The sequence below is a fragment of the Oncorhynchus masou genome, chromosome 17 (genome assembly GCF_036934945.1).
Source record: "Oncorhynchus masou masou isolate Uvic2021 chromosome 17, UVic_Omas_1.1, whole genome shotgun sequence".
Lineage (NCBI taxonomy): Eukaryota > Metazoa > Chordata > Actinopteri > Salmoniformes > Salmonidae > Oncorhynchus > Oncorhynchus masou.
Window position 1 is genome coordinate 29,478,034 of NC_088228.1, and position 25,978 is coordinate 29,504,011.

Consider the following 25,978-nt stretch of genomic DNA (forward strand, 5'->3'; position numbering starts at 1 on the left):
GGAGCCCAGTTGGGCGTGTTAAGGGACGGATTCCAAATTACAGAATGGATACCTCGAGGAAAATGGGGGAGTGTCATGTTCAATTTTAGTCAAGGGGAGGGTTTGGGGTCATGTCATTTGTAATTGATGAAATGTTTTTATTTCTCTGTGTTATGGAATGAGTTGCTTATTAGGCTATATATTGATGTGTGCCTGATGCCGTCCCCCATCTCTGATTCTCTGCTGGGCGTGCAATATCAAGTGCCTATAGGCTACGAAGTGCACGCTTGGAGAAGCACAGAGAAAAGTTACATGTCTAAGATAACTGATGGGATGGTGTAAATTAAACTAGGCTTTATTACACACGGAAATGGATATTCCAACCCTGAGCCCCGGCCTGCTCTGCTCTTCTTTTGTGTGCTGCCTAACCAATGGCTGTGCTGCATAGGCCTACGGTGGTAGTTCAGGAGGAGAGTGATAGGTTTCTACCAAAAATAGGTTTTGATTGGGCCTTCTCCAGAAAATGGAGGACCGGAGGTCAATTTTGACAGCTGGCTACTACTATAATTGATTTGATTAAAAACAATATGTTTCTTGCCCCTTATGTTTTTATTATAAACTTATTGACCTCACAATAAGCCAGATTCAAGTAACTTAATGTACATTGTGGTGCCGTGGCACAATCAATCGAAAATGGACAGCTCATGGAGCTGAAAGTAGTCAAATTCTAGTAGGCATAATTTTATTTCTCTTCAATTATTTAGAGTCTAAGATGTTGGAGGAGGAGGGAGGGGTGCTAAGCTGACATATGGAATTGTTTTAAGATCGTTATACTATGGATCCTTTAGCTATTTGATTTTGAATTGTTGGACCCCTTAAGTCATAAAAAAAAAATACTTTTTCTTTGGGCCTTTACTACCAAAGTCAATAGAATAACACATTGAATGCAAAAACAACCAAAAACTAAATCATAAGAATAAGGTTTTGAAGTGTCTGTCCTAAATCTAGGAGATATAAAAAAAACTTAGGATATATATATATATATTTACACATATTTAACTACCTTCATACTTCCATTTGTTTTTTTAAAACCGGTACCTTCAGATGAGTCCTGTTACACTTTTGGGGGTTGTAGATGAAAACGGAGAACACCATCATGTTCCCATTAGTTTGTAGCCCAAACAGTTTGGACGTTACCAAACAGCAGTTGGTACATCAACCGTACACACTTCAGACAAGTCAAAACGGAAAACACCATTGTGATCGTGACAGTCTCCCCTTTAGAGAGTGGTCATAATAATTTATAGGTCAAACCGTTCCGACGCTACAGACGTTTACGTGAGTTGCCAAAGCAAAAACAAAAAGATATCTCTAGCTTTAAAAAAACAGATATCTCTAGCTTTAAAAAACAGATATCTCTAGCTTTAAAAAACAGATATCTCTAGCTTTAAAAAACAGATATCTCTAGCTTTAAAAAACAGATATCTCTAGCTTTAAAAAACAGATATCTCTAGCTTAAAAAAACAGATATCTCTAGCTTAAAAAAACAGATATCTCTAGCTTTAAAAAACAGATATCTCTAGCTTTAAAAAACAGATATCTCTAGCTTTAAAAAACAGATATCTCTAGCTTAAAAAAACAGATATCTCTAGCTTTAAAAATCAGATATCTCTAGCTTAAAAAAACAGATATCCCTAGCTTTAAAAAACAGATATCTCTAGCTTTAAAAAAACAGATATCCCTAGCTTTAAAAAAAAGATATCTCTAGCTTTAAAAAAACAGATATCCCTAGCTTTAAAAAACAGATTTTGATAGGTATTTTTTGGTTATTTAATTTAGATTGACGCACTGGTGCGGCAATTGACTCTAGGGAGTTAAATAGCCGTGTCAGTGAAGGGGTGTTAAGTTAAAACCAAAACTTGAATTGTGGGGGTATGAGAGGGTATGCCATAGGCCTACCTTTTATTCAAGAAAATGGCAACAAACAAAAAAGCACAGGCCTACGGCTTGTTAGTTTAAGATTTTGAGGAAAATAAAACGGATCTGATTATATAAAGTGATCTATAAGAGCGCTTTGATCAGCAATGCTTTATGCTAGAAACAAGATCTAAAATACCCGGAAAAGATGCATATGGGGATATCACTGTTTCGTTTTTTTGACATTCACAGGCTTACTTTGCATGGGAAATAATCTAATTATGTCACTATCAATGTCACGCCCTGACCTTAGAGAGCCTTTAAATTCTCTATTTGGTTGGTCAGGGTGTGACTAGGGTGGGAAATCTATGCTAATATTTCTTTGTTGGCCGAGTAAGGTTCCCAATCAGAAGCAGCTGTCTATCATTGTCTCTGATTGGGGATCATACTGGGATCTTGGGGATCTGTTGTGGGATCTTGTCTTTTTGTGTTGCATGTGTTGCACTCCTAGCTTTACGTTTGTTGAGTTGTTTATTGTTTTTTTGGTGGAGCATTTAAAATTAAAGAAAATGTATGCCTACCACGCTGCACCTTGGTCTTCATTTAACGACGGACGTTACAGAAGATCCCACCACCAACGGACCAAGCAGCGTGGTCAGGAGGACTGGATCTGGGAGGAAATCCTGGAGGGAGCAAGACCCTGGACAAGGGCCAGGGAGTATCACCATCCGAAGGAGGAGATAGAGGCAGCAAAAGCGGAACGGCGACGATACGAGAAGATAGCTCAACAAAGCAAGCACGAGGGGCAGCCCCCACAAAAAATTGGTGGGGGGCCACACGGGGAGATTGGTGGAGTCAGGGTTCAGACCTGAGCCAACTCTCCATGCTTACCGTGGGGAACGAGTGGCCGGTCAAGCATCGTGTTATCCGGTTCTGCGCACCATGCCTTCAGAGCGCATCCACAGCCCAGTGCGCTCTGTGCAAGCTCCCCGCAGTTGCCGTCTGAGAGTGGGCATTCATCCAGGACGGATTGTGACGGCTCAGCGCTCCTGGCCTCCGGTGCGTCTCTTCGGTCCAGGATATCCTGCGCCAGCTCTACGCACGGTATTCCCAGTTTGCCAGCACAACCCAGTGCGGCCTGTTCCAGTTCCCTGCACTTGCCGTGCTACAGGGGGGATTCCGCCAGGACACGTTGTGCCAGCTCTACACTCCAGACCTCCAGTGCGCCTCCACGGCCCAGCATATCCTGTGCCGGCTCTACGCACTATGCCTCCAGTGTGCCTTCATAGCCCAGTGCTTCCTGTGCCAGCTCTCCACACTCACCGAGCTAAAGTGGGTATCGAGCCGGGACGTGTTGTGACAGCTCCCCGCAACAGGCTTCACGTACGAAGCCTCCAGTGATGATCCATGGCACGAAGCCTCCAGTGATGATCCATGGCAAGGAGCCTGCAGCGACAGTCCGCAGTCCGGAGCCTCCAGCGAAGGTCCCCAGTCTGGAGCATCCAGCGACGGTCCCCAGTCCGGAGCCTCCATGGACGGTCCGCAGTCCGGAGCCTCCAGCGACGGTCCACAGTCCGGAGCCTCCAGTGACGGTCCGCAGTCCGTAGCCTCCAGCGACAATCCGCAGTCCAGAGTCTTCAGCGACGAGCTGCAGTCCAGAGCCTCCAGCGGGGTTTCCCAGTCCGGAGTCTCCGGCGACGATCTGCAGTCCAGAGCCTCCAGTGGTGGTTCCCAGTTCAGAACCTCCAGTGATGATCCACGGTCCGGTTCCTCCAGGAACGATTCACGGTCCTGAGTCTCCTGCGACAATCCACGGTCCGGTTCCACAGAAGCGGAGGGTTCAGCGTAGGGAGCAGGGGTCACGTCCCGAACCGGAGCTGCCACCGAGGGTAGATGCCCACCTGGACCCTCCCCTATAGGTTCAGGTTTGCGGCCGGGAGTCCGCACCTTTGGAGGGGGATACAGTAACGCCCTGACCTTAGAGATCTTTTAAATTCTCTATATGGTAGGTCAGGGTGTGACTAGTGTGAGAAATCTATGTTTATATTTCTTTGTTGGCCGAGTATGGTTCCCAATCAGAGGCAGCTGTCTATCGTTGTCTCTGATTGGGGATCATACTTAGGCAGCCCTTTTTCCCACCTTCTGTTGTGGGACCTTGTCTTTTTGTGTTGCATGTGTTGCACTCCTAGCTTTACGTTCGTTGAGTTGTTTATTGTTTGAGTGTGAGGTTGAGTGTGAGGTTATTTTCCTGACACCACACTCCGAGGGCCCTCACCTCCTCCCTGTAGGGCGTCTCGTCGTTGTTGGTAATCAAGCCTACCACTGTTGTGTCGTCCGCAAACTTGATGATTGAGGCGTGCGTGGCCACGCAGTCGTGGGTGAACAGGGATTACAGGAGAGGGCTCAGAACGCACCCTTGTGGGGCCCCAGTGTTGAGGATCAGCGGGGTGGAGATGTTGTTGCCTACCCTCACCACCTGGGGGCGGCCCGTCAGGAAGTCCAGTACCCAGTTGCACAGGGCGGGGTCGAGACCCAGGGTCACGAGCTTGATGACGAGCTTGGAGGGTACTATGGTGTTAAATGTCGAGCTGTAGTCGATGAACAGCATTCTCACATAGGTATTCCTCTTGTCCAGATGGGTTAGGGCAGTGTGCAGTGTGGTTGAGATTGCATCGTCTGTGGACCTATTTGGGCGGTAAGCAAATTGGAGTGGGTCTAGGGTGTCAGGTAGGGTGGAGGTGATATGGTCCTTGACTAGTCTCTCAAAGCACTTCATGATGACGGAAGTGAGTGCTACGGGGCGGTAGTCGTTTAGCTCAGTTACCTTAGCTTTCTTGGGAACAGGAACAATGGTGGCCCTCTTGAAGCATGTGGGAACAGCAGACTGGTATAGGGATTGATTGAATATGTCCGTAAACACCACAGCCAGCTGGTCTGCGCATGCTCTGAGGGCGCGGCTGGGGATGCCGTCTGGGCCTTCAGCCTTGCGAGGGTTAACAAGTTTAAATGTTTTACTCACCTCGGCTGCAGTGAAGGAGAGTCCGCATGTTTTCGTTGCAGGCCGTGTCAGTGGCACTGTATTGTCCTCAAAGCGGGCAAAAAATGTATTTAGTCTGACTGGGAGCAAGACATCCTGGTCCGTGACTGGGCTGGTTTTCTTCTTGTAGTCCGTGATTGACTGTAGACCCTGCCACATACCTCTTGTGTCTGAGCCGTTGAATTGAGATTCTACTTTGTCTCTATACTGACGCTTAGCTTGTTTGATAGCCTTGCGGAGGGAATAGCTGCACTGTTTGTATTCGGTCATGTTACCAGTCACCTTGCCCTGATTAAAAGCAGTGGTTCGCGCTTTCAGTTTCATGCGAATGCTGCCATCAATCCACGGTTTCTGGTTAGGGAATGTTTTAATCGTTGCTATGGGAACGACATCTTCAACGCACGTTCTAATGAACTTGCACACCGAATCAGCGTATTCGTCAATGTTGTTGTCTGACGCAATACGAAACATATCCCAGTCCACGTGATGGAAGCAGTCTTGGAGTGTGGACTCAGCTTGGTTGGACCAGCGTTGGACAGACCTCAGCGTGGGAGCTTCTTGTTTTAGTTTCTGTCTGTAGGCAGGGATCAGCAAAATGGAGTCGTGGTCAGCTTTTCCGAAAGGAGGGCGGGGCAGGGCCTTATATGCGTCGCGGAAGTTAGAATAACAATGATCCAAGGTTTTGCCAGCCCTGGTTGCGCAATCGATATGCTGATACAATTTAGGGAGTCTTGTTTTCAGATTAGCCTTGTTAAAATCCCCAGCTACAATGAATGCTGCCTCAGGATGTATGGATTCCAGTTTGCAAAGAGTCAAATAAAGTTTGTTCAGAGCCATCGATGTGTTCGTCATGCTTACAGGACGAAGAACAGTTTCTAAAACTGCATATCTAAGGCTCTGGTCTGTCTAAGAAGTCAGGGTAAAAGGTAGACATGTTCTCTGCTATCCACTTTTTCATTATTATTTGCGGGATAAGGTGACCTGTTTATTTTTAAGCGTTCAGGGAGGGTTTAAGTGAAATATATTTTGCTGAAGGGAGGGCCATCCATTTTCATTTCAGCGGTCAAATTTTCTCCATGTAACCCTTATTATAAATAACGTTCACTCATAAACATGAATAATGTTTGCCCCATGTCATCACCTTACAAATTTGTGCACATTAAAAGCCTGTAAGTACAGTACACTAGTTAGAACAAGCAGTTTGAAACATGACTGTTGAGTAGGGTCAGATGCATTGGTGTATCTGTACTTTACTTTACTATTTATAGTTTTGACAACTTTTACCTTTACTCCACTACATTCCTAAAGAAAATAATTTACTTTTTACTCCATACATTTTCTCTGACACCACAAAGTACTTGTTCTATTTTGAATGCTTAACAGGACAGGAAAATGATCCAATTCATGCACTTATCAAGAGAACATCCCTGGTCATCCTTTTTGAAAAGACGGCGTCGAAGAACATGCCTGACGTTTTACATTCTCCCAACAAATTGTGCAATTTTCTTATTTTTGGGGGGTTTTGTGCAACTTATTTTTTTTACTTATTGTGTACATAATGTTGCTGCTAACGTCTATTATGACCGAAAATAACTTTTTCCTTTAACGAGTCCGACGAGAAGGATATCCTGCTTTCACTGGAAAAGGCCAAGATCCATGCCTTTTGTGTGAAGAAAAGACGTCGGAAAAGAGGACGCAGATCGGAGATCCTTCTGAACTGGCGAGTAAACTCCCAATGCCTTCCATTATCCTTGCTAAATTGCAATTGTTAGAAAACAAAATTGATGACCTGCTATTAAGATTATCCTACCAACGGGACACTAAAAACGGTAACATCTTATGTTTCACCGAGACGTGGCTGAGCGAAGAAACGGACAATATAGAGCTGGCGGGAATTTCCATGCACCACCATGCACCTCTGGTAAGACGAGGGGTGGGGGTGTGTGTCTTTTTGTCAGTATTGCTTGCCTGTCGACCACACTATCTACCAAGGGAGTTCTCATCTGTATTATTCGTAGCCGTCTATTAACCACCACAAAGCGATGCTGGCACTAAGACCGCTCTCAACCAACTCTATACGGCCATAAGCAAAGAAGAAAATGCTCACCCAGAAGCGGCGCTCCTAGTGGCCGGGGAACTTAATGCAGGCAAACTTAAATCAGTTTCACCAAATTTTTACCAGCATGTCACATGTGCAACTAGGTAAAAATAAATCCTAGACCACCTTTACTCCACACACAGAGATGCATACAAAGCTCTCCCCCACCCTGCATTTGGCAAATCTGACTACAATTATATCCTCCTGATTCCTGCTTACAAGCCAAAACTAAAGCAGGAAGTACCAGACTTGCTCAATACGGACGTGGTCAGATGACGCGGATGCTACACTACAGGACTGTTTTGCTATCACAGACTGGAATATGTTCTGGGATTCATCCAATGGCATTGAGGAATACATCACCTCAGTCATCGGCTTCATCAATAAGTGCATCAATGACGTCATCCCCAAAGTGTACGTCCATAACCCAACCAGAAACCATGGATTACAGGCAAAATCTGCATCGAGTTAAAGGCTAGAGCTGCTGCTTTCAAGGCACGGGAGACTAATCCGGATGCTTATAATAAATCCTGCTCTGCCCTCAGACTAATCATCAAATAAGCAAAGCGTACAGGATTAAGATTGAATCCTACTACACAAAATTATTGTCAATGTGTTGGAGTATGCCCCTGGCTATCCCTAAATATATATATACAGTATATATTTTTTGTTATTGTGCAGTCTGGTTTGCTTAATGTAAGGATTGTGAAACTATTTAAATCATTACTTTTGATACTTAAGTATGTTTAAAACCAAATAACTGGGTGACTTTCATTTTTACTTGAGTAATTTTCTAATAAGGTATATTTACTTTAACTCAACTATGACAATTGGGCTTTTTTCCACCACTGTTTAGATGGGACAGTCTGGTCCTCGTGAAGCTGTCAGGTAAAAGAGTAGCAGTATGAAGATGTTCTTAATAACAATGCCGGGGGTGAGCGCGAGAGAGAGAAAGAGCGAGAGATTGTCAAATACAAGATAATAGAGATGAGGACCCTGTGAAAATGCAACACAGAGGGGGAAGGGAACCTCTTTAATGGATAGAGGTACAGTAGAAAAGAGGTTTTGGATAGAGAGAGAGTATGAGGGAGTGTGGGGGAGTGTATAAAATACAGAGTGTGTGAGGGAGACTGGAGTATGTAACTACCCAGGATGTCAGCAGTAGGTAGACAGGTGTGGTGGAGCTTCCCGCTGTAGAACTCCAGGCCGATGATGGCGAACATAAGAATGGCAAAGAACAAGAGCAGACCGATCTGGAGCAGGGGCACCATGGCCTTCATGATGGACTTCAGCACGATCTGCAAGCCTGATGATGAAAAAAAAAAATGGAAAAAAAACGCACGTGAAGAGTTAATGTCTGATTGCCTCTGAGAATTAGACATTATAGTAAGGTACATATTGAGGTATTATGACACTGTAAATTATATTGATATGCTGGTAGATATTGACTGTACTCACTGGGGATCCCAGAGACCAATTTAAGGGGCCTCAGGACTCTCACCGCCCTTAGGGTCCGCAGATCCACTGGTATGTTCATGTGGGCCCCTGCTGTTGCCAGTATTCTGCAGATAGAAATACATGATCAGATTCAGAATAAAAGATTGAATTAATGTTTTCCAGTGGGATCAACGGTTAATAATCAGTGTGGTTTATGGATAAGGGGTTTTGGGGCGGAAGTGGTGAACATTGAATTATAATTTACACGGAATATACCAAACATTATCAACACCTTCCTAATATTGAGTTGCACCCCCTTTTGCCCTCAGAACAGCCTCACTTCATTGGGGAATGGACTCTACAAGGTTTCGAAAGTGTTCCACAGAGATGCTGGCCCATGTTGACTCCAATGCTTCCCACAGTCGTGGCAGTTGGCTAGATGTCATTTGGGTGGTTGACCATTCTTGATACAAACAAGAAATTGTTGCGCGTGAAAAACCCAGCAATGTTGCAGTTCTTGACACAAACCGGCTTTGCACACCTGGATTGTACAATATTTGCACATTATTCTTATAAAAAATCTTCAAGCTCTGTCAAGTTGCTAGACAGCCATTTTTGAGTCTTGCCATAAAATCCCAAGCTGATTTAAGTCAAAACTGTAACTAGGCTACTCAGGAACATTCAATGTCGTCTTGGTAAGCAACTCCAGTGTATATTTAGTCTTATGTTTTAGTTTATTGTCCTGCTGAAAGATGAATTTGTCTCCCAGTGTCTGTTGGAAGGCAGATTGAACCAGGTTTTTCTCCAAGATGTTGCCTGTGCTTGGCTCTATTCTGTTTCTTTTCACCCTAAAAAAACTCCTCAATCTTTGCCGGTGACAAGCATACCTATAACATGATGCAGGCACCATCATGCTTGAAAATATGAAGAGTGGTACTCAGTGATGTGTTGTGTTGGATTTGCCCCAAACATAACGCTTTCTATTCAGGACGCACATTTTTTGCAGTTTTACTTTAGTGCCTTATTGCAAACAGGATGCACATTTTGGAAAAATGTTATTCTGTACAAACTTCCTTCTTTTCACTCTGTCTTTTAGGTTAGTATTGTGGAGTCACTACAGTGTTTTGTCCTATCACAGCCATTAAACTTTGTAACTGTTTTAAAGTCACCATTGGCCTCATGGTGAAATCCCTGAGCGGTTTCCTTCCTCTCTGGCAACAGAGTTAGGAAGGACACCTGTATCTTTGTAGTAACTGGGTGTATTGATACACCATCCAAAGTGTAATTAATAACTTCACCAGGCTCAAAAGGATATTCAATGCCTACTATTTTTATTTTTACAGATCTACCAATAGGTGCCCTTCTTTGCAAGGCATTGGAAAACATCCCTGGTCTTTGTGGTTGAATATTGGTTTGAATTTCACTGCTCAAGCAAGGGGTCCTAACATATAAGTCCATGCAACTAATGTGACTTGTTAAGCAAATGTTAATAACTGCTGAAGTTATTTAGGCTTGCCATAACAAAGGGATTGTATACTTATTGACTCAAGACATTTCAGATTTTCATTTTCAGCTTTTCATTTTTTATTAATTCGTCTTGACCAAAAGAGAATAACATGTTGCCACCATAGCATTTGATTGATTGATGCCTGCAAGCATTTGGCCACCCTTGATTAAAAAATATATAAAATAATTAGCCAATCAGCATTGAGCTGAGCTCAACTGTGGGTTGTCCTGGTGCAGCAAAGCACCGTCCAAGGGAGGCCAGTTTGGATTAGGCTTCAGACCAATCAAATCACTTCCTTTGCAAAACATCATTGTCAGAAAAGCGTGTCTGTTTCTGGTCTGCTGGTGTTGATGTTCTGCAGTAGCTAGCTTGCTAAATTGTCCCTTTCCTAAGCCATGGATGGAGATGGGGATTTGAACTTCTGGTTTTTACTTAATTCTCTGTACAGGCCAATGATTATGACGGAGATTCTGATCTAACCATAAATTAATATGTTGTGCCACTGGCCTGAGACGATTGAAGTTGAATATGTAGCCTAGATGTTGCCTAGTAGGCTCCCATTAACTAGCTAGTTAACTTAGATGGTTCATTGTTGCCCATGTGAGGAATTGAGGCTAGCAAGTATTTTAGCTAAGTAGCCTATCACAACAAGAACTAAAAGCGTGTATGACAGAGCCATAGACCGTTTTGTCAACATGAAAGAGAGGAGGATGGCATTGGCATTCAACTAGCCTACAAGTAGGGTAAGCCAACAGTTTTTGTATTACTTATTTACTTACACACACACACACACACACACACACACACACACACACACACACACACACACACACACACACACACACACACACACACACACACACACACACACACACACACACACACACACACACACAAACAAACCAACACAGACGAATCAGCACCATGGACAGCCACATGATATTTAGCAACATTGATTGGACTAAATCGTTTTTGGTGTCTTTAAGTTTGTTTTGAGTGTATTAAACTAAGCATATATAATCTTGTTGATCTGATGATGTTTCAATGTTTACGTTGAAATGGTGCCGGAATAGCAGAGGCAGTGCTCCTGTTGTCTTAGCGCTGACTTGTGGTAACTCTGTGGTTCTAAATCAGTAGCTGTTTAGTAAACTGTAAATATTAACTTGCTTGACCATGCTGCAGGTGATATAACTGTTGGTATGCACTATTTGCTTTGTGGACTTCACTGGACATATGTTAATTTATGGTTTTGGGATGAAACAAATGTATGTGTCAAGCCCTGATCTGTTTCCCCTGTCCCTGTTCTTGTCACCACCCCCCTCCAGGTGTCGCCCATCTTCCCTATTATCCCCTGTGTATTTATACCTGTCTTCTCTGTCTGTTTGTTGCCAGTTTGTCTTGTTCGTTCAAGCTTACCAGCAGTTTTCCTGTCAGGTCCACTCGTTTCCCAGCCTCTCTTTGCTAGTCCTCCCGGTTTTGACCTTTGCCTGTCCTGACCCTGTACCCACCTGCCTGACCTCTCTGAACGGGTGCTCTATAGGCCAAGTCACCACCCAGACCACCCCCATCAGCCTACGAGTGTCAGGGAACCACAGTGAGGCTATCCAATTCCTGCTGGTTGAGTCTCCGCAGGTCCCTGTGGTAATGGGATTCTCTTGGCTCCAGCGACACAATCCCTCCATTGACTGGGCTAGAGGTGCCATCGTGGGCTGGAGTCCGTCTTACCATACTCATTGCCTGAAATCAGCTCTGCCTGCCCCGGGACGTCTTCCTGGGGGCTTGAAAATTGCACCGGACCTCTCTGTCACCTCTGCAGATTACCAGGACCTCCGGGAGGGGTGCAGTAAGGCCTTGGCCACTTCGCTTCTGTAGCACCGACCAGTATCCGAGAAGGTCAAGTCTGAGGCACTGGCACATCGCTATAGGGCCGCGGCTACACCCCCGGAAGCCGAGACCTGTCCCCCCAGCACCAAGATCATTTGCCCTTCTGCTGTTCATCCTCTGTTGCCCTGTACCCTCCGTATTCTTCCTACCTTTTCTGTTTCTAGAGTCAAAACCATGTCTGACTGCCCCTTGTCTTCTGTTTCTAGGCCCCCCCCCGTGTCATCGAGGGCCAGCCAGCGTTCATGGTGAGACGCCTCCAGAGGTTTGACCACGGGGCAGTGGTTTCCAGTACCTGGTTGACTGGGAAGGTTATGGTTATGGCCTGGAGGAGAGGTGCAGGGTTCTCGCTAAACATTCTTGGACCCAGCCCTCATCACCGACTTTCGCAGCCGGCACCCCAGTCAACCAGGTATCCGCCCAGGTGGAGTCCCTAGAGGGAGGGGGGGGGGGGGATCCTGTCATGCCCTGATCTGTTTCCCATGACCTTGTGCTTGTCTCCACACCCTTACAGGTGTCGCCCATCTTCCCTAATATCCCTTGTGTATTTGTACCTGTGTTCCCTGTCTGTTTGTTGACAGTTTGTCTTGTTCGTTCAAACTTGCCAGCGTTTTTCCTGTCAGCTCCTTTCGTTTCCCAGCCTCGCTTTGCTAGTCCTCCCGGTTTTGACCTTTGCCTGTCCTAACCCTGTATCCACCCGCCTAACCTCTCTGCCTGAGCCTGCCTGCCGTCCTGTACCTTTGCTCCACCCCTGGATTACTGAACTCTGCCTGACCCTGAGTCCGCCTGCCGTCATGTACCTCAGCCTTACCCTGGAAATTCGACCCCTGCCTGCCTTGACCTGTCTTTGTCTGTCACTGTTTGCTGTAATAAGCAGTGTTACATTGACAGTCTGCATCTGGGTCTTACCTTGATTCCTGATAGTATGTGTAGTTGAATTTATTCCGACACTGTGTGACTGTTGTCTTTTTGTTGTCACGGCCTTATTGTATATCATGGTGGTGTATGAACGAATGGGTTATAGAGCAAATAACGCAATTATCACAACATAGGTTGTAATATGGCTTTTTTACTGATTTGGCTTGGCTTCCCCAGTGATGTTATCCACGCACCACTGCTGGTCAGGAATTTTTAAACATGTATTTCACCTTTATTTAACCAGGTAGGCAAGTTGAGAACAAGTTCTCATTTACAATTGTGACCTGGCCAAGATGAAGCAAAGCAGTTCGACACAAACAACAACACAGAGTTACACATGGAGTAAAACACACATATAGTCAATAATACAGTAGAAAAATCTATATACGATGTGAGCAAATGAGGTGAGATAAGGGAGGTAAAGGCAAAAAAATGGCCATGGTGGCGAAGTAAATACAATATAGCAAGTAAAACACTGGAATGGTAGATTTGTAGTGGAAGAATGTGCAAAGTAGAAATAAAAATAATGGGGTCCAAAGGAGAAAAATAAATAAATACAGTAGGGGAAGAGGTAGTTGTTTGGGCTAAATTATAGATGGGCTATGTACAGGTGCAGTAATCTGTGAGCTGCTCTGACAGCTGGTGCTTAAAGCTAGCGAGAGAGATAAGTGTTTCCAGTTTCAGAGATTTTTGTAGTTTGTTCCAGTCTTTGGCAGCAGAGAACTGGAAGGAAGGGTGACCAAAGGAAGAATTGGTTTTGGGGGGTGACCAGAGAGATATACCTGCTGGAGCGCGTGCTACAGGTGGGTGCTGCTATGGTGACCAGCGAGCTGAGATAAGGGGGGACTTTACCTAGCAGGGTCTTGTAGAGGACCTGGAGCCAGTGGGTTTAGCGACTAGTATGAAGCGAGGGCCAGCCAACGAGAACGTACAGGTCGCAGTGGTGGGTAGTATATGGGGCTTTGGTGATAAAACAGATGGCACTGTGATAGACTGCATCCAATTTATTGAGTAGGGTATTGGAGGCTATTTTGTAAATGACATCCCGAAGTCGAGGATTGGTAGGATGGTCAGTTTTACAAGGGTATGTTTGGCAGCATGAGTGAACGATGCTTTGTTGCGAAATAGGAAGCTATTTCTAGATTTAACTTTGGATTGGAGATGTTTGATGTGAGTCTGGAAGGAGAGTTTACAGTCTAACCAGACACCTAGGTACTTGTAGTTGTCCACATATTACATTTACATTACATTTAAGTCATTTAGCAGACGCTCTTATCCAGAGCGACTTACAAATTCTAAGCGACTTACATATTCTAAGTCAGAACCGTCCAGAGTAGTGATGGTGGACTGCGGGCAGGTGCGGGCAGCGATCGGTTGAAAAGCATGCATTTAGTTTTTACTTGTATATAAGAGCAGTTGGAGGCCATGGAAGGAGCTCGTCTGGAGTGTTGTTAACACAGTGTCCAAAGAAGGGACAGAAGTATACTGAATGGTGTCGTCTGCGTAGAGGTGGATCAGAGACTCACCAGCAGCAAGAGCGACATCATTGATGTATACAGAGAATAGAGTCGGCACAAGAATTGAACCCTGTGGCACCCCCATAGAGACCGCCAGAGGCCCCAACAACAGGCCCTCCGATTTGAGACACTGAACTCTATCTGAGAAGTAGTTGGTGAACCAGGCGAGGCAATCATTTGAGAAACCAAGGCTATCGAGTCTTCCGATGAGGATGTGGTGATTGACAGAGTCGAAAGCCTTGGCCAGGTCAATGAATACGGCTGTACAGTATTGTTTCTTATCGATGGCAGTTAAGATATCATTTAGGACCTTGAGCGTGTGTCACGCCCTGACCTTAGAGAGCTGTTTTATGTCTCTATTTGGTTTGGTCAGGGTGTGATTTGGGGTGGGCATTCTATGTTTTGTTTTCTATGATTTTGTGTTTCTAAGTTTTGGCCGGGTATGGTTCTAAATCAGGGACAGCTGTCTATTGTTGTCTCTGATCGGGAACCATACTTAGGTAGCCCTTTTTCCCTCCTTTCTTTGTGGGTAGTTAACTTTGTTTGTGGCACTAATGCCCTGTAAGCTTCACGGTTGTTATTTAGTTTGTTGTTTTGTTGGCGTTATTCCAAAATAAAGAAGAAAATGTACGCTCACCACGCTGTACCTTGGTCTTCTTCCAGCAACGGCCGTGACAGCGTGGCTGAGGTGCACCCATGACCAGCTCTGAAACCAGATTGCATAGCGGAGAAGGTGTGGTGGGATTCGAAATGGTCGGTAATCTGTTTGTTGACTTGGCTTTCGAAGACCTTAGAAAGGCAGGGTAGGATAGATATAGGTCTGTAGCAGTTTGGGTCAAGAGTGTACCCCCCTTTGAAGAGGGAGATGACCGCAGCTGCTTTCCAATCTTTGGGAATCTTAGACGACATGAAAGAGAGGTTGAACAGGCTAGTCATAGGGGTTGCAACAATTTCTGCAGATAATTTTAGAAAGAAAGGGTCCACATTGTCTAGCCCGGCTGATTTGTAGGGGTCCAGATTTTGCAGCTCTTTCAGAACATCAGCTGACTGGATTTGGGAGAAGGAGAAATGGGGAAGGCTTGGGCGATTTGCTGTGGGGGGTACAGTGCAGTTGACCAGGGTAGGGGTAGCCAGGTGGAAAGCATGGCCAGCCATAGAAAAATGCTTATTGAAAGTCTCAATTATAGTGTTTTTTTTGTTGGTGACAGAGTTTCCTATCCTCAGTGCAGTGGGCAGCTGGGAGGAGGTGTTCTTATTCTCCCAGCTGGGAGGAGGTGTTCTTATTCGCTTTACAGTGAACCAGAACTTTTGAATGCAGCATACAGTACAAGATATACAGTGAATACAGTACATAGAGACTGTGAATTTGCCTTTCTTGGCCTCCTGTTGGTTGCTGTAAATGGTGTTTCAATGTTTGTGTGTGTGGGTGGAAGGCTGTCAATACGTGCGTCGGTTGTTGAGGGATGTGAGATTTGGTTTGTACTCTCTCCCTCCAGAGAGAGCCACACTGAATGATGTCTGTGTTCTTGCCCACTGATAATGTCTCTCTGAATATAATAATGTGGTCAGATGTTAATGAATAATAATCAGTGGTGTAATCAATGATTTATACCAAACATTAGGAACACCTTAATAATATTGAGTTGCACCCCCTTTTACCCTCAAAACAGCCTCAATTCATCAGGGCAATGGATTCTACAAGGTGTTGAAAGCATTCCACAGGGATGCTAGGCCATGTTTACTCCAATGTTTCCCACAGTTGTGTTAAGTTGGCTGGATGTCCTTTGGGTGGTGGACCATTCATGATACACACTGGGAACTGTTGAGCATGAAAAACCCAGCACCTTTGCAGTTCTTGATACAAACAGGTGCACCAGGCACCTACTACCATATCCCTTAAAAAATGTGGTCTTGCCCATTCACCCTCTGAATGGCACACATAGACAATCTATGTCTCAAGGCTTAAAAATAATTTTTTACCTGGCTCCTCCAATTCATCTACACTGATTGAAATGGAAATAACAGTTGACATCAATAAGGGATCATAGCTTTCACCCGCTCTTTCTATGTCATGGAAAGAGCGGGTGTTTTGTATATTCAGTGCAATTTGGTGTTTTGTTGTACATACTTATTTTGTGTAGATCATTGACAAAAAAATTACTATTAAATTCCTTTTAATCACACTTTGTAACGCAACAAAATGTGAAAAAAGTCAAAGGGTGGGAATACATTCTGAAGGCACTGTAGATTAATAGATTCACTCACTCACACACGTCAGTGATGTGGATTGTGGGCGAGTGTGTGCGTGTGTGTGTGTGTGTGTGTGTGTGTGTGTGTGTGTGTGTGTGTGTGTGTGTGTGTGTGTGTGTGTGTGTGTGTGTGTGTGTGTGTGTGTGTGTGTGCGTGTGGAGGGGTGCAGAAAGCACATGGCAGAAACTCAAGTGTGGGCCCACGCAATATTCCCTGAAAGCGGAGAGAGAGAGGGACAGAGAGAGAGAGATAAAGAGGGAGAGAGATTGACTAAAAGAAAGAGAGAAGGAGAAGGAGAGAAAGAGGGTAAGAGATAGAGCGTGGACAGAATGAAAGAGAGGGGGATTGTCCTGAGACTGGGGAGAGAGCGCGCGCGCAAGAGAGAGAGAGAGAGAAAGAACACATGGAAACCATATGTTTTCTGTATTTGATACCAGTCCCCCTATTCCGCTTCACCCATTACCACGAGCCCATCCTCCCCAATTAAGGTGCCACCAGCCTACTGTGGTGGAGAGGTGTAGGAGTCTACAGCCAGCAAACACGTTTAACAAAAGCTGCAGCACTACTGCTTTTTCAAGGCTGATCTGGTCTGATCTGATCTGGAGACTGGTTTTGAGACCGGTTTGGTTTGCTCTCAGAACCACACGACCAATAGCCTCGTCCCAGATCTGTTTGGGCTTTTGCCAACAGCACTGCTGTCACTGTCAAGCCAAACATGACATTGAGTGACAGTTGATATGATAGCACAAACAGACTGGCACTCAGGCTACACAAACCAACTGTCACATAAACACTGGTCTAAATCAACCAGTTCCTGCATTGGAGAAATACACTAGCTAATAGAAATAAGTATTTTCAGTAGTTGTTAATGTAAGCGATTGATAGGAGTAGCATCGGCAGATTTCTGGAATGAATTTATGTTGTTTACATGTTTGTTTGTCGTCAGTCATTCACGCTACCCTGAGTGGTTGCTCCACTTTAACGGTCACCTCATAGTGTATCACTGTATTGTACTGAAACTGACTTTTAAGTGATTGAATTCATTACATGAACAGAATGCGGCCTGCCGGCCTCTCCCACACACCTCCACCTACACGGTGAACCAGCACTGAACACTGGGAGGGAAAAATAGAGAAAAAGAAAGAGAGAATAACTCTAATCTGAACATCACATTGCTGCCATTATAAGACAACTCTGCTTCCAGCTCACAACAACATAAACAGAGGACTCCTGTTTGTAGTGGAGAGTGGGGTAAGATACACCAAAGGGGTAAGACACACCAAAGGGGTAAGTTGAACCAGCCTTGTTTCTAGGAAACCATACACAAAATGAATAATTTCACCAAATATTTCATGGAGTCTGTGAAGGAAGAAACCACATGGAAAAAGTGGTAAGCAAGTTAGGATCCAAAAAAATAGATTTTCACCAAGTCAAATTAATTTATTGTGTTAGAGGTTTCATGACGCTTCTATCTAAACCAACGTAGATCATTTTACGATTGTTCTGTACATTAGTTGGGGTCTATAAGCTTCAATATGAGGTCCTAAACCTAAACCTGCAGTATGAAAGTGCACCTGTATTTCACCTTTATGTGGGCTAATATAGTCAAAATGTTTGCCTAGGGGTAAATTGAGCCAATGGCCATGGGGTATGTTGAGCCAATGATGGAGCCAATGGCAATTAGAGCAAATTGAAATGTTTTCTTCCCAGGCATAATGCAAGGCATTATCGCTGGGATATGAGGTAACAACAGGGTCTGGCCTATGTTAAAAGTACAAAGTATTGTTTTAGATGTTAAGCCTCTGTTAAAAGATGCTTAAAATGATTCAAATATTTTGTTGAATGTGTTTGTGTTTGTTTGATTGTGTTGGAAAAAGATAGTTATGGTAGTGGTAATATTTAATTCAGTACAGAAATTTGTAGGCGGCTTAACTTACCCTGTCTCGCGGCTCAACCTACCCCTTATTTGGGCAAAGTTGTGTCAACAGACCACATTTTTTTAGACAAGCTAGCTTTTCAAAACTGTAATGTTTACATGATTCTGATCATTTCCAGGGATACACAACATCATGAAATACATGTAGATATATTTTCCTTGATGGAGTGGTGCTGAATCTAAAAAATGTCTCTCCTTACCCCACGCCCATAGATGACTGTACTAGACTTAAGTGCATTATCTTCCATTTAACTTCACAAACGTAAAGTTTTATAAAACGTTTAGCGTGATTCCATTTGGGATTAGGAAAGCATGCGGCATTAAACCATTATTAGTCACAGAATAAATAGCTGGGCCTGTGTTTTTCCAACCACTACCCACATGGGACTAGAAACCATTGTTTATACAGTTCAATTAGCACAGCAAAATTGGAAATGAGCCCCCCCCCCATCCCATCCACTCCCCCCTATTTTATAAGTGCTGTATAATATTGCCAATGCTGTGTACAGACTGAAAATGTAGCGAAAGGGAATCAAGAGGTAGACTGAATATATGTTGAGGAGCTGGGAGTGTCCACTGTAGCTGTGTGTGAGGTGTGAGGCGATGCCGAGTACAGGTAATCCACACATACACACACACAGCATGGAGGAGCTGTCTCTGTGCCAGATGGCCAATAAATCTTTCAGAACACCCTCCCAGATCTATTATGAATCAGAGCTAAGTGTCACACACACACACTCTATCAGGAACAGCAGAGGGACAGCATGAGGAGAGGCAAGTGATGGCTGGGGGGTGAGGGGAGTATGGAGGATGAGCTGGTCTGGCACATACAGTAGAGAGAGGGGTGAACGGGCGAGAGGTGAGAGGCGAGGAGTGGGGAGAGTGAGTTGGTCTGTGGTCTGAATGTGTCATTCAGGTTGACACATACATTTTAGAGGGGTCAGTAGTACAGAACAATGAAACGCAGTTTGGCATCGAGGGTATCCAGCAAACCAGGAGCATTCCCAGAACATTAGCTAAGATTCCCATTAAGTTCTAGTTAGGGTTGTATCTAACATTAGGATGGTATAACCAAAACATTCAAAAACCAAATGTTTTTTTATGTGTAAAATTAAATATCCCTGGTGTGTTCACCTAGCATTCACTAAAAGGTTCCCAGAAAGTCCACATTGGTTCTGTAAACATTAGTTATGTTGTGGCAAATGTTCTCATAACACAAGAACTGTCCAGTCGTGCTGACCCCACCATGTTCAGTCGTGATGTCCCCACAATGTTCTGGGAACATTGTGGGGACATCACGACTGAACATGGTGGGGTCAGCACGACTGGACAGTTCTGGGAACATTGTGGGAACAGTCAGGTGGGAACATTGTGGGAACAGTCAGGTGGGAACAGGTGGGAACATTGTGAGGACATCACAAAAGATGAACAGTTGTGCGGATGATAATACAATGTTAATTTTAGGGTGCAAAAAACATTCACCTGATGTTACAAGAACATTCCTAGAACACATTTTTTTAAGAACATTCCTAGAACACATTTCATTAGGTTGTGAGAACAGTGTGGGTACATTAAAAGAGATTCACACAATATGCATTTTAAATTCTCTTGGAGATCCTCAGAATATTTCAATAACATTTAGAAAATGTTATATTGAACAGTTTGATTTTGAAAATTGATCTTATTTTAATTCTAGCTTCTTAAACTATAATAATTACTGAGACTTGTTTTAAAAAAAAAAGTCTGTGCCAGACTCCAATGTGTCTAAATGGATCGAATGTTTATAGATCTGACAGGAGGTGGGGGTGTCACCATATTCATAAAGAACAACTTGAATGTTACTGTGTGTATTATCACCTCTGTCCCTAAGCAATTTGAATGTCTTGTCCCAAACGTGGGCCTTGGTAATAATGCCTAACTAACGTTAGTGGACGTTTATTGCCCTCCCGCGACTGAGCTAAATTGAACTCAACTGACAACTAAATCAACCCACCACAACTTAAAACAGCCTGAAAAATCTACGTTTTTCATTCTGGCAAACAACCCTCATAAGTTCACTGCCAATGGAATCTTTGCTAACGAGCTCAGTGACCATTCTCTTTGTGCGTGGTTTTTGTGGTGTATAAAATGATTTGTAACGTCCGGGTAAAAAATGACCCTAAGACAATCTTTGTACCCTGGTGGTGAACAGCTTTCATGGAAATATGAACAAAGGCGATGTTTCACTTTTCTGATGTTGGGGTCACTCTAGGACAAGTCATCAAATTTCAGGTTGAAAAATATAATTTAGGGTGTTTTCTCTGCTGTTAAACATAATGGCGGGTAATTTTTGTCCTTAAGACAACACAAGGGTTAAGTATCAAAAGTAAAAGTATAAATCGTTTCACATTCCTTGTATTAAGCAAACCAGACGGCACCATTTTCTTGTTTTTTACACTTACGGATAGCCAGGGGCACGCTCCAACACTCAGATACAATTTACAAACAAAACACGTGTTTAATGAGTCCGCCAGATCAGAGGCAGTAGGGATGACCAGGGATGTTCTCTTGATAAGCGTGTGAATTAGACCATTTTTCTGTCCTGTTAACCATTCAAAATGTACTTTTGGGTGTCAGAGAAAATGTATGGAGTGAAAGTACATACTTTTCTTTAGGAATCTCGTCAAGTAAAAGTAAAAGTTAGCCACTTGCTTGTCATTCCCACTCGCCAACACTAACCGCTGTCATCAAATGGACTCATGCTAGCCATAAGTTCTGACTGAGCTCAATTGTCATGAAACGCAAATACAGCGATACGTTTCTCTCTCTTTCATACATACTTATAACGAGGAGCGCCCACAATGTGTTTTGTGCGGGGAAGTGCTTAGTAGTGCTACGACAGTGGAAAAGGAAGTCAGCTAGCAAGGCATTGTTGTCATTTAATAACGGGTGATGACAAGCAGAAATAAGGGAGTACTAACTAACTCTCATAGTAGTAGATGTGAATTTGTCTTTCAAACAATCCCCTGTTCTTGTACACAGCTAATAGCTAACGTTAGCCAAAGCAAGCTAGCTACTGTAACAGTACAGAGGAAGATGAAAAAAAGATCCGGTTTTACTGTACATTTTACTGTTGAAATGATTGTTGATAACTAGTCTAGGTTGAAACGGTTGCTGTTAAAATACAAGTAATAATTGCTAACTGGAATAAACTGATTGAAGCAAGATGCTTTTTGAGGCAGTTCTGGGTTGCTCATCTACAGTACTGCAGGAAGCGGTCTCCTGCCTGACTGAGAAAGCAGTAGATTTTCTGATCCAGTTTGGCACCACATACCTATGCGAGCCAAGGTTCTCAACTCTGACATACTTAGAAAACAAGTACAGAAACTGTTTCAAGGCTTGAGCATGACCTCAGAGTTGCACTGTCAAAAACAGACCCCAGAATAGACATGCTTGTTGAAAACATCAACCAGCCACACACCTCTCATTAGGACTGTGTGTATGTGTGTGTTTTCTGGTCTACATCTGTGTGATGTAATCAATCAGTTTATTCCAGTTCAGAATAAAAAAAATATGTATTTTAACAGCAACAGTTTCAAACTAGACTTTCAACAATAATTTATACAGTAAGATGTACAGTAGGCCTGATAAATGTTTTTCTGTACTGTTACTTAGGGTCGCACAATCAAAAAGCCTGTGTGTGTGTTCTGTTATTCATCTGTGTGATGTGATCAATCAGTTTATTCCAGTTCAGAATGGTAATTATTTATTGTATTTTAACAGCAACAGTTCCAACCAAGACAAGGAATGTAAGTGTTTTTAATGGGGGGAAATAAAAATGAATAGATATTTATATGGATATTGAATTTCATTGTTATTTGTTTTTGTCTATATTGCATTTGTTTTAGGCATAAGGGCAATAAAATGTACCAATATTTATGTATTAGTTGCATATTTTCCTAAACTTGGATCCCAGGAAAACACAGAATTTCTCATTTGGGTCTCAGGCTGATAAAGTTTAAGAACCCCTGCTTTAAAGTATTTTTACTTAAGTGCTTTACACCACTGTTACTTATATATTGTAACAAGTGGTAACTATCCCAACACTGGGATATGCATAGGCTCTTGAAGAACTCATACACTTGTGTAAGCCACATTAACGCGTTCAACCTTAACATGTGATAACAATACAACAGATTAACCCGAATGACATTTACTCTTACGGGTGACCAAAAAAAATCTATCTGAAAGCCACACCCTACTAAGCCACGCCTCCAGTCTTCTGATCTGACCCGCTGGGTCACATCTCAACAATCTAGCATCAACAACCCAACCTTGCTCTTTTTAAAGAAAACAATCCAACTAAGTGACCCAATGCTTGCAACCCAGCAATTGGGTCATCGAAACAACCCAGCATTTTTTTTGAGTATAGAGAAATTTAGAATTGATCTTAAAACTGGCTTTATTGCTTTTTAAAGCACTTTGTGGCCTTGCACTCAAATACATGTCTGATATGCTTTTAAGATATGTGCCTGGTCGGTCCCTCAGATCCTCTGGCAATGGCAAGAATAAAAGTGTTTGGTGAGGTTGCCTTAAGCCAGTATAGTCCTGGCCCCTGGAACAGCCTGATGGAGCACCTTAAGGCCTCAGAAACTGTAGAAATGTTGAAGAGAGATCTTAAGACCCACCTTTTTAGTCAAGCTTTTACTTAGGGTGCTTTCATTTCATATCCACTGCTATTTTATTGTTGTTTTACTATTTAAACGTCTCACCTTTTATTATTCTCTTTTGTTAAGCACTTTGAAATGCAAACCCATGTAAGAAATGTGCTCTATAAATAATGTTTGATGTGATACAGTAGTAAAGCATAATTGGAATACCAACATATGCAATCAAATTCACCTGGGATATGCTAATCAAAAATGACGTACCAAACTTGTTGCCAGGGGAGCTTGTGTAATTGATCACATTCAACACCCCAGCAAATCAAATCGTTTTTTGGGGGTATGATGGACTAGTGCTGGATTTGTCTACACACTCTCCCCATCAAAATGAGGAATTCTTAATTGAGATCTGAGTCCCTGTAGATTAGGTTCCAGCGATTTCATTATTTTCAGACGAAATGAAAGCTGCCAACTACTGGCCCACTGGCCTTGTTTCAATTCCCATCCGGTCGCCGCCGTGACACGTGTGCTGTTTCTTTTAAGTCTGACTTACTTCCTAGCTGGCGGAGGGGAGGGAAAGGGTAGAGAGGAGGGGAGAGGCGGAATATGCTTCCAAACAGAAAGTGTGTCACATAAGTGCAGTAGAAAGCAGGTCATCAGTATTACAGGTTCCAGATGTGTCTGTGTGTGAATCAATGCTGGACAAAAGGATGTGGAAAACATTATAAGTGACAGATTTTGTACATTTTGTTCAAATTGATTGAATTGTAATAGGAGAAGGAGAGTTTGATTTTCAAACCACCCAGCTGCAGTGACCTTTTAGAATATTTTCTGGGTCACGAGATCAGTCCTACTTCCTCAACTGATTAATTCTTCAATATTGCTAACACACCTGATTTAATATTTTTCTAGTGAAATATTCTGTCAAATAATTATTTGAATGATTGACTAATCAGTTGATTACTACTACCTAAGAATATACAGTACGTAGCATCCAATATACTGAATGAGTAGCAGGAAATGGCATGACACATCTTCCATTTGAAATAGTGACCCTTGTCAGGGGATGAAGCATTGAAATTAAACAGCTCTGATTCACCCAGGTCCACAGGCATATTGCATTTACAACTCTCTCTGTCACACACGCACACGCACGCACACACACACACACAAATATTTATTTGATTGATTGACTAATCAGTTGATTACTACTACCCAAGAATATACCGTATGTAGCATCCAATATACTGACCATGTGTAGCAGGAAATGTCATGACACATCTTCCATTTGAAATAGTGACTCTTGTCAGGGGATGAAGCATTGAAATTAAACAGCTCTGATTCACCCAGGTCCTGACCTGACATGCATAGGCATATTGCATTACAACTCTCTCTGGCACGCGCGCACACACACACACACACACACCACACACACACACTTTTTTGACCAGCCAGCAGGTGAGCTACTGTACAATAAAGGGCCGGCTCTGTGGTACAGGTCGATCATCAACGTTTTCTTTCCAACAAGAACAGCATGCTTCAAACATAAAGATATAAAACTGCATTTTTTTGTGAAGAATCAACAACAAGTGGGACACAATCATGAAGTGGAACGACATTTATTGGATATTTCAAACTTTTTTAACAAATCAAAAACTGAAAAATTGGGCGTGCAAAATTATTCAGCCCCCTTAAGTTAATACTTACAGCTGTAAGTCGCTTGGGGTATGTCTCTATAAGTTTTGCACATCGAGAGACTGACATTTTTTCCCATTCCTCCTTGCAAAACAGCTCGAGCTCAGTGAGGTTGGATGGAGAGCATTTGTGAACAGCAGTTTTCAGTTCTTTCCACAGATTCTCGATTGGATTCAGGTCTGGACTTTGACTTGGCCATTCTAACACCTGGATATGTTTATTTTTGAACCATTCCATTGTAGATTTTGCTTTATGTTTTGGATCATTGTCTTGTTGGAAGACAAATCTCCGTCCCAGTCTCAGGTCTTTTGCAGACTCCATCAGGTTTTCTTCCAGAATGGTCCTGTATTTGGCTCCATCCATCTTCCCATCAATTTTAACCATCTTCCCTGTCCCTGCTGAAGAAAAGCAGGCCCAAACCATGATGCTGCCACCACCATGTTTGACAGTGGGGATGGTGTGTTCAGTGTGATTAGCTGTGTTGCTTTTACGCCAAACATAACGTTTTGCATTGTTGCCAAAAAGTTACATTTTGGTTTCGTCTGACCAGAGCACCTTCTTCCACATGTTTGGTGTGTCTCCCAGGTGGCTTGTGGCAAACTTTAAACAACACTTTTTATGGATATCTTTAAGAAATGGCTTTCTTCTTGCCACTCTTCCATAAAGGCCAGATTTGTGCAATATACGACTGATTGTTGTCCTATGGACAGAGTCTCCCACCTCAGCTGTAGATCTCTGCAGTTCATCCAGAGTGATCATGGGCCTATTGGCTGCATCTCTGATCAGTCTTCTCCTTGTATGAGCTGAAAGTTTAGAGGGACGGCCAGGTCTTGGTAGATTTGCAGTGGTATGATACTCCTTCCATTTCAATAGTATCGCTTGCACAGTGCTCCTTGGGATGTTTAAAGCTTGGGAAATCTTTTTGTATCCAAATCCGGCTTTAAACTTCTTCACAACAGTATCTCGGTCCTGCCTGGTGTGTTCCTTGTTCTTCATGATGCTCTCTGCGCTTTTAACGGACCTCTGAGACTATCACAGTGCAGGTGCATTTATACAGAGACTTGATTACACACAGGTGGATTGTATTTATCATCATTAGTCATTTAGGTCAACATTGGATCATTCAGAGATCCTCACTGAACTTCTGGAGAGAGTTTGCTGCA

The 25,978-nt window shown here is 43.3% G+C and overlaps 1 protein-coding gene across 1 annotated transcript in view; it reads right to left on the reverse strand.

Annotated features, from left to right (window-relative positions):
- Positions 1-25,978, reverse strand: part of LOC135558816 (voltage-dependent R-type calcium channel subunit alpha-1E-like) — a 92,428-nt gene that overhangs the window by 35,621 nt on the left and 30,829 nt on the right. Inside the window, exons 5-6 of the mRNA XM_064992969.1 lie at positions 8,490-8,593; positions 8,179-8,337 (exon numbers count right to left, since the gene is read on the reverse strand). Coding sequence (XP_064849041.1) covers positions 8,179-8,337; positions 8,490-8,593 — 263 coding nt within the window. The remainder of the gene's footprint in view (positions 1-8,178; positions 8,338-8,489; positions 8,594-25,978) is intronic.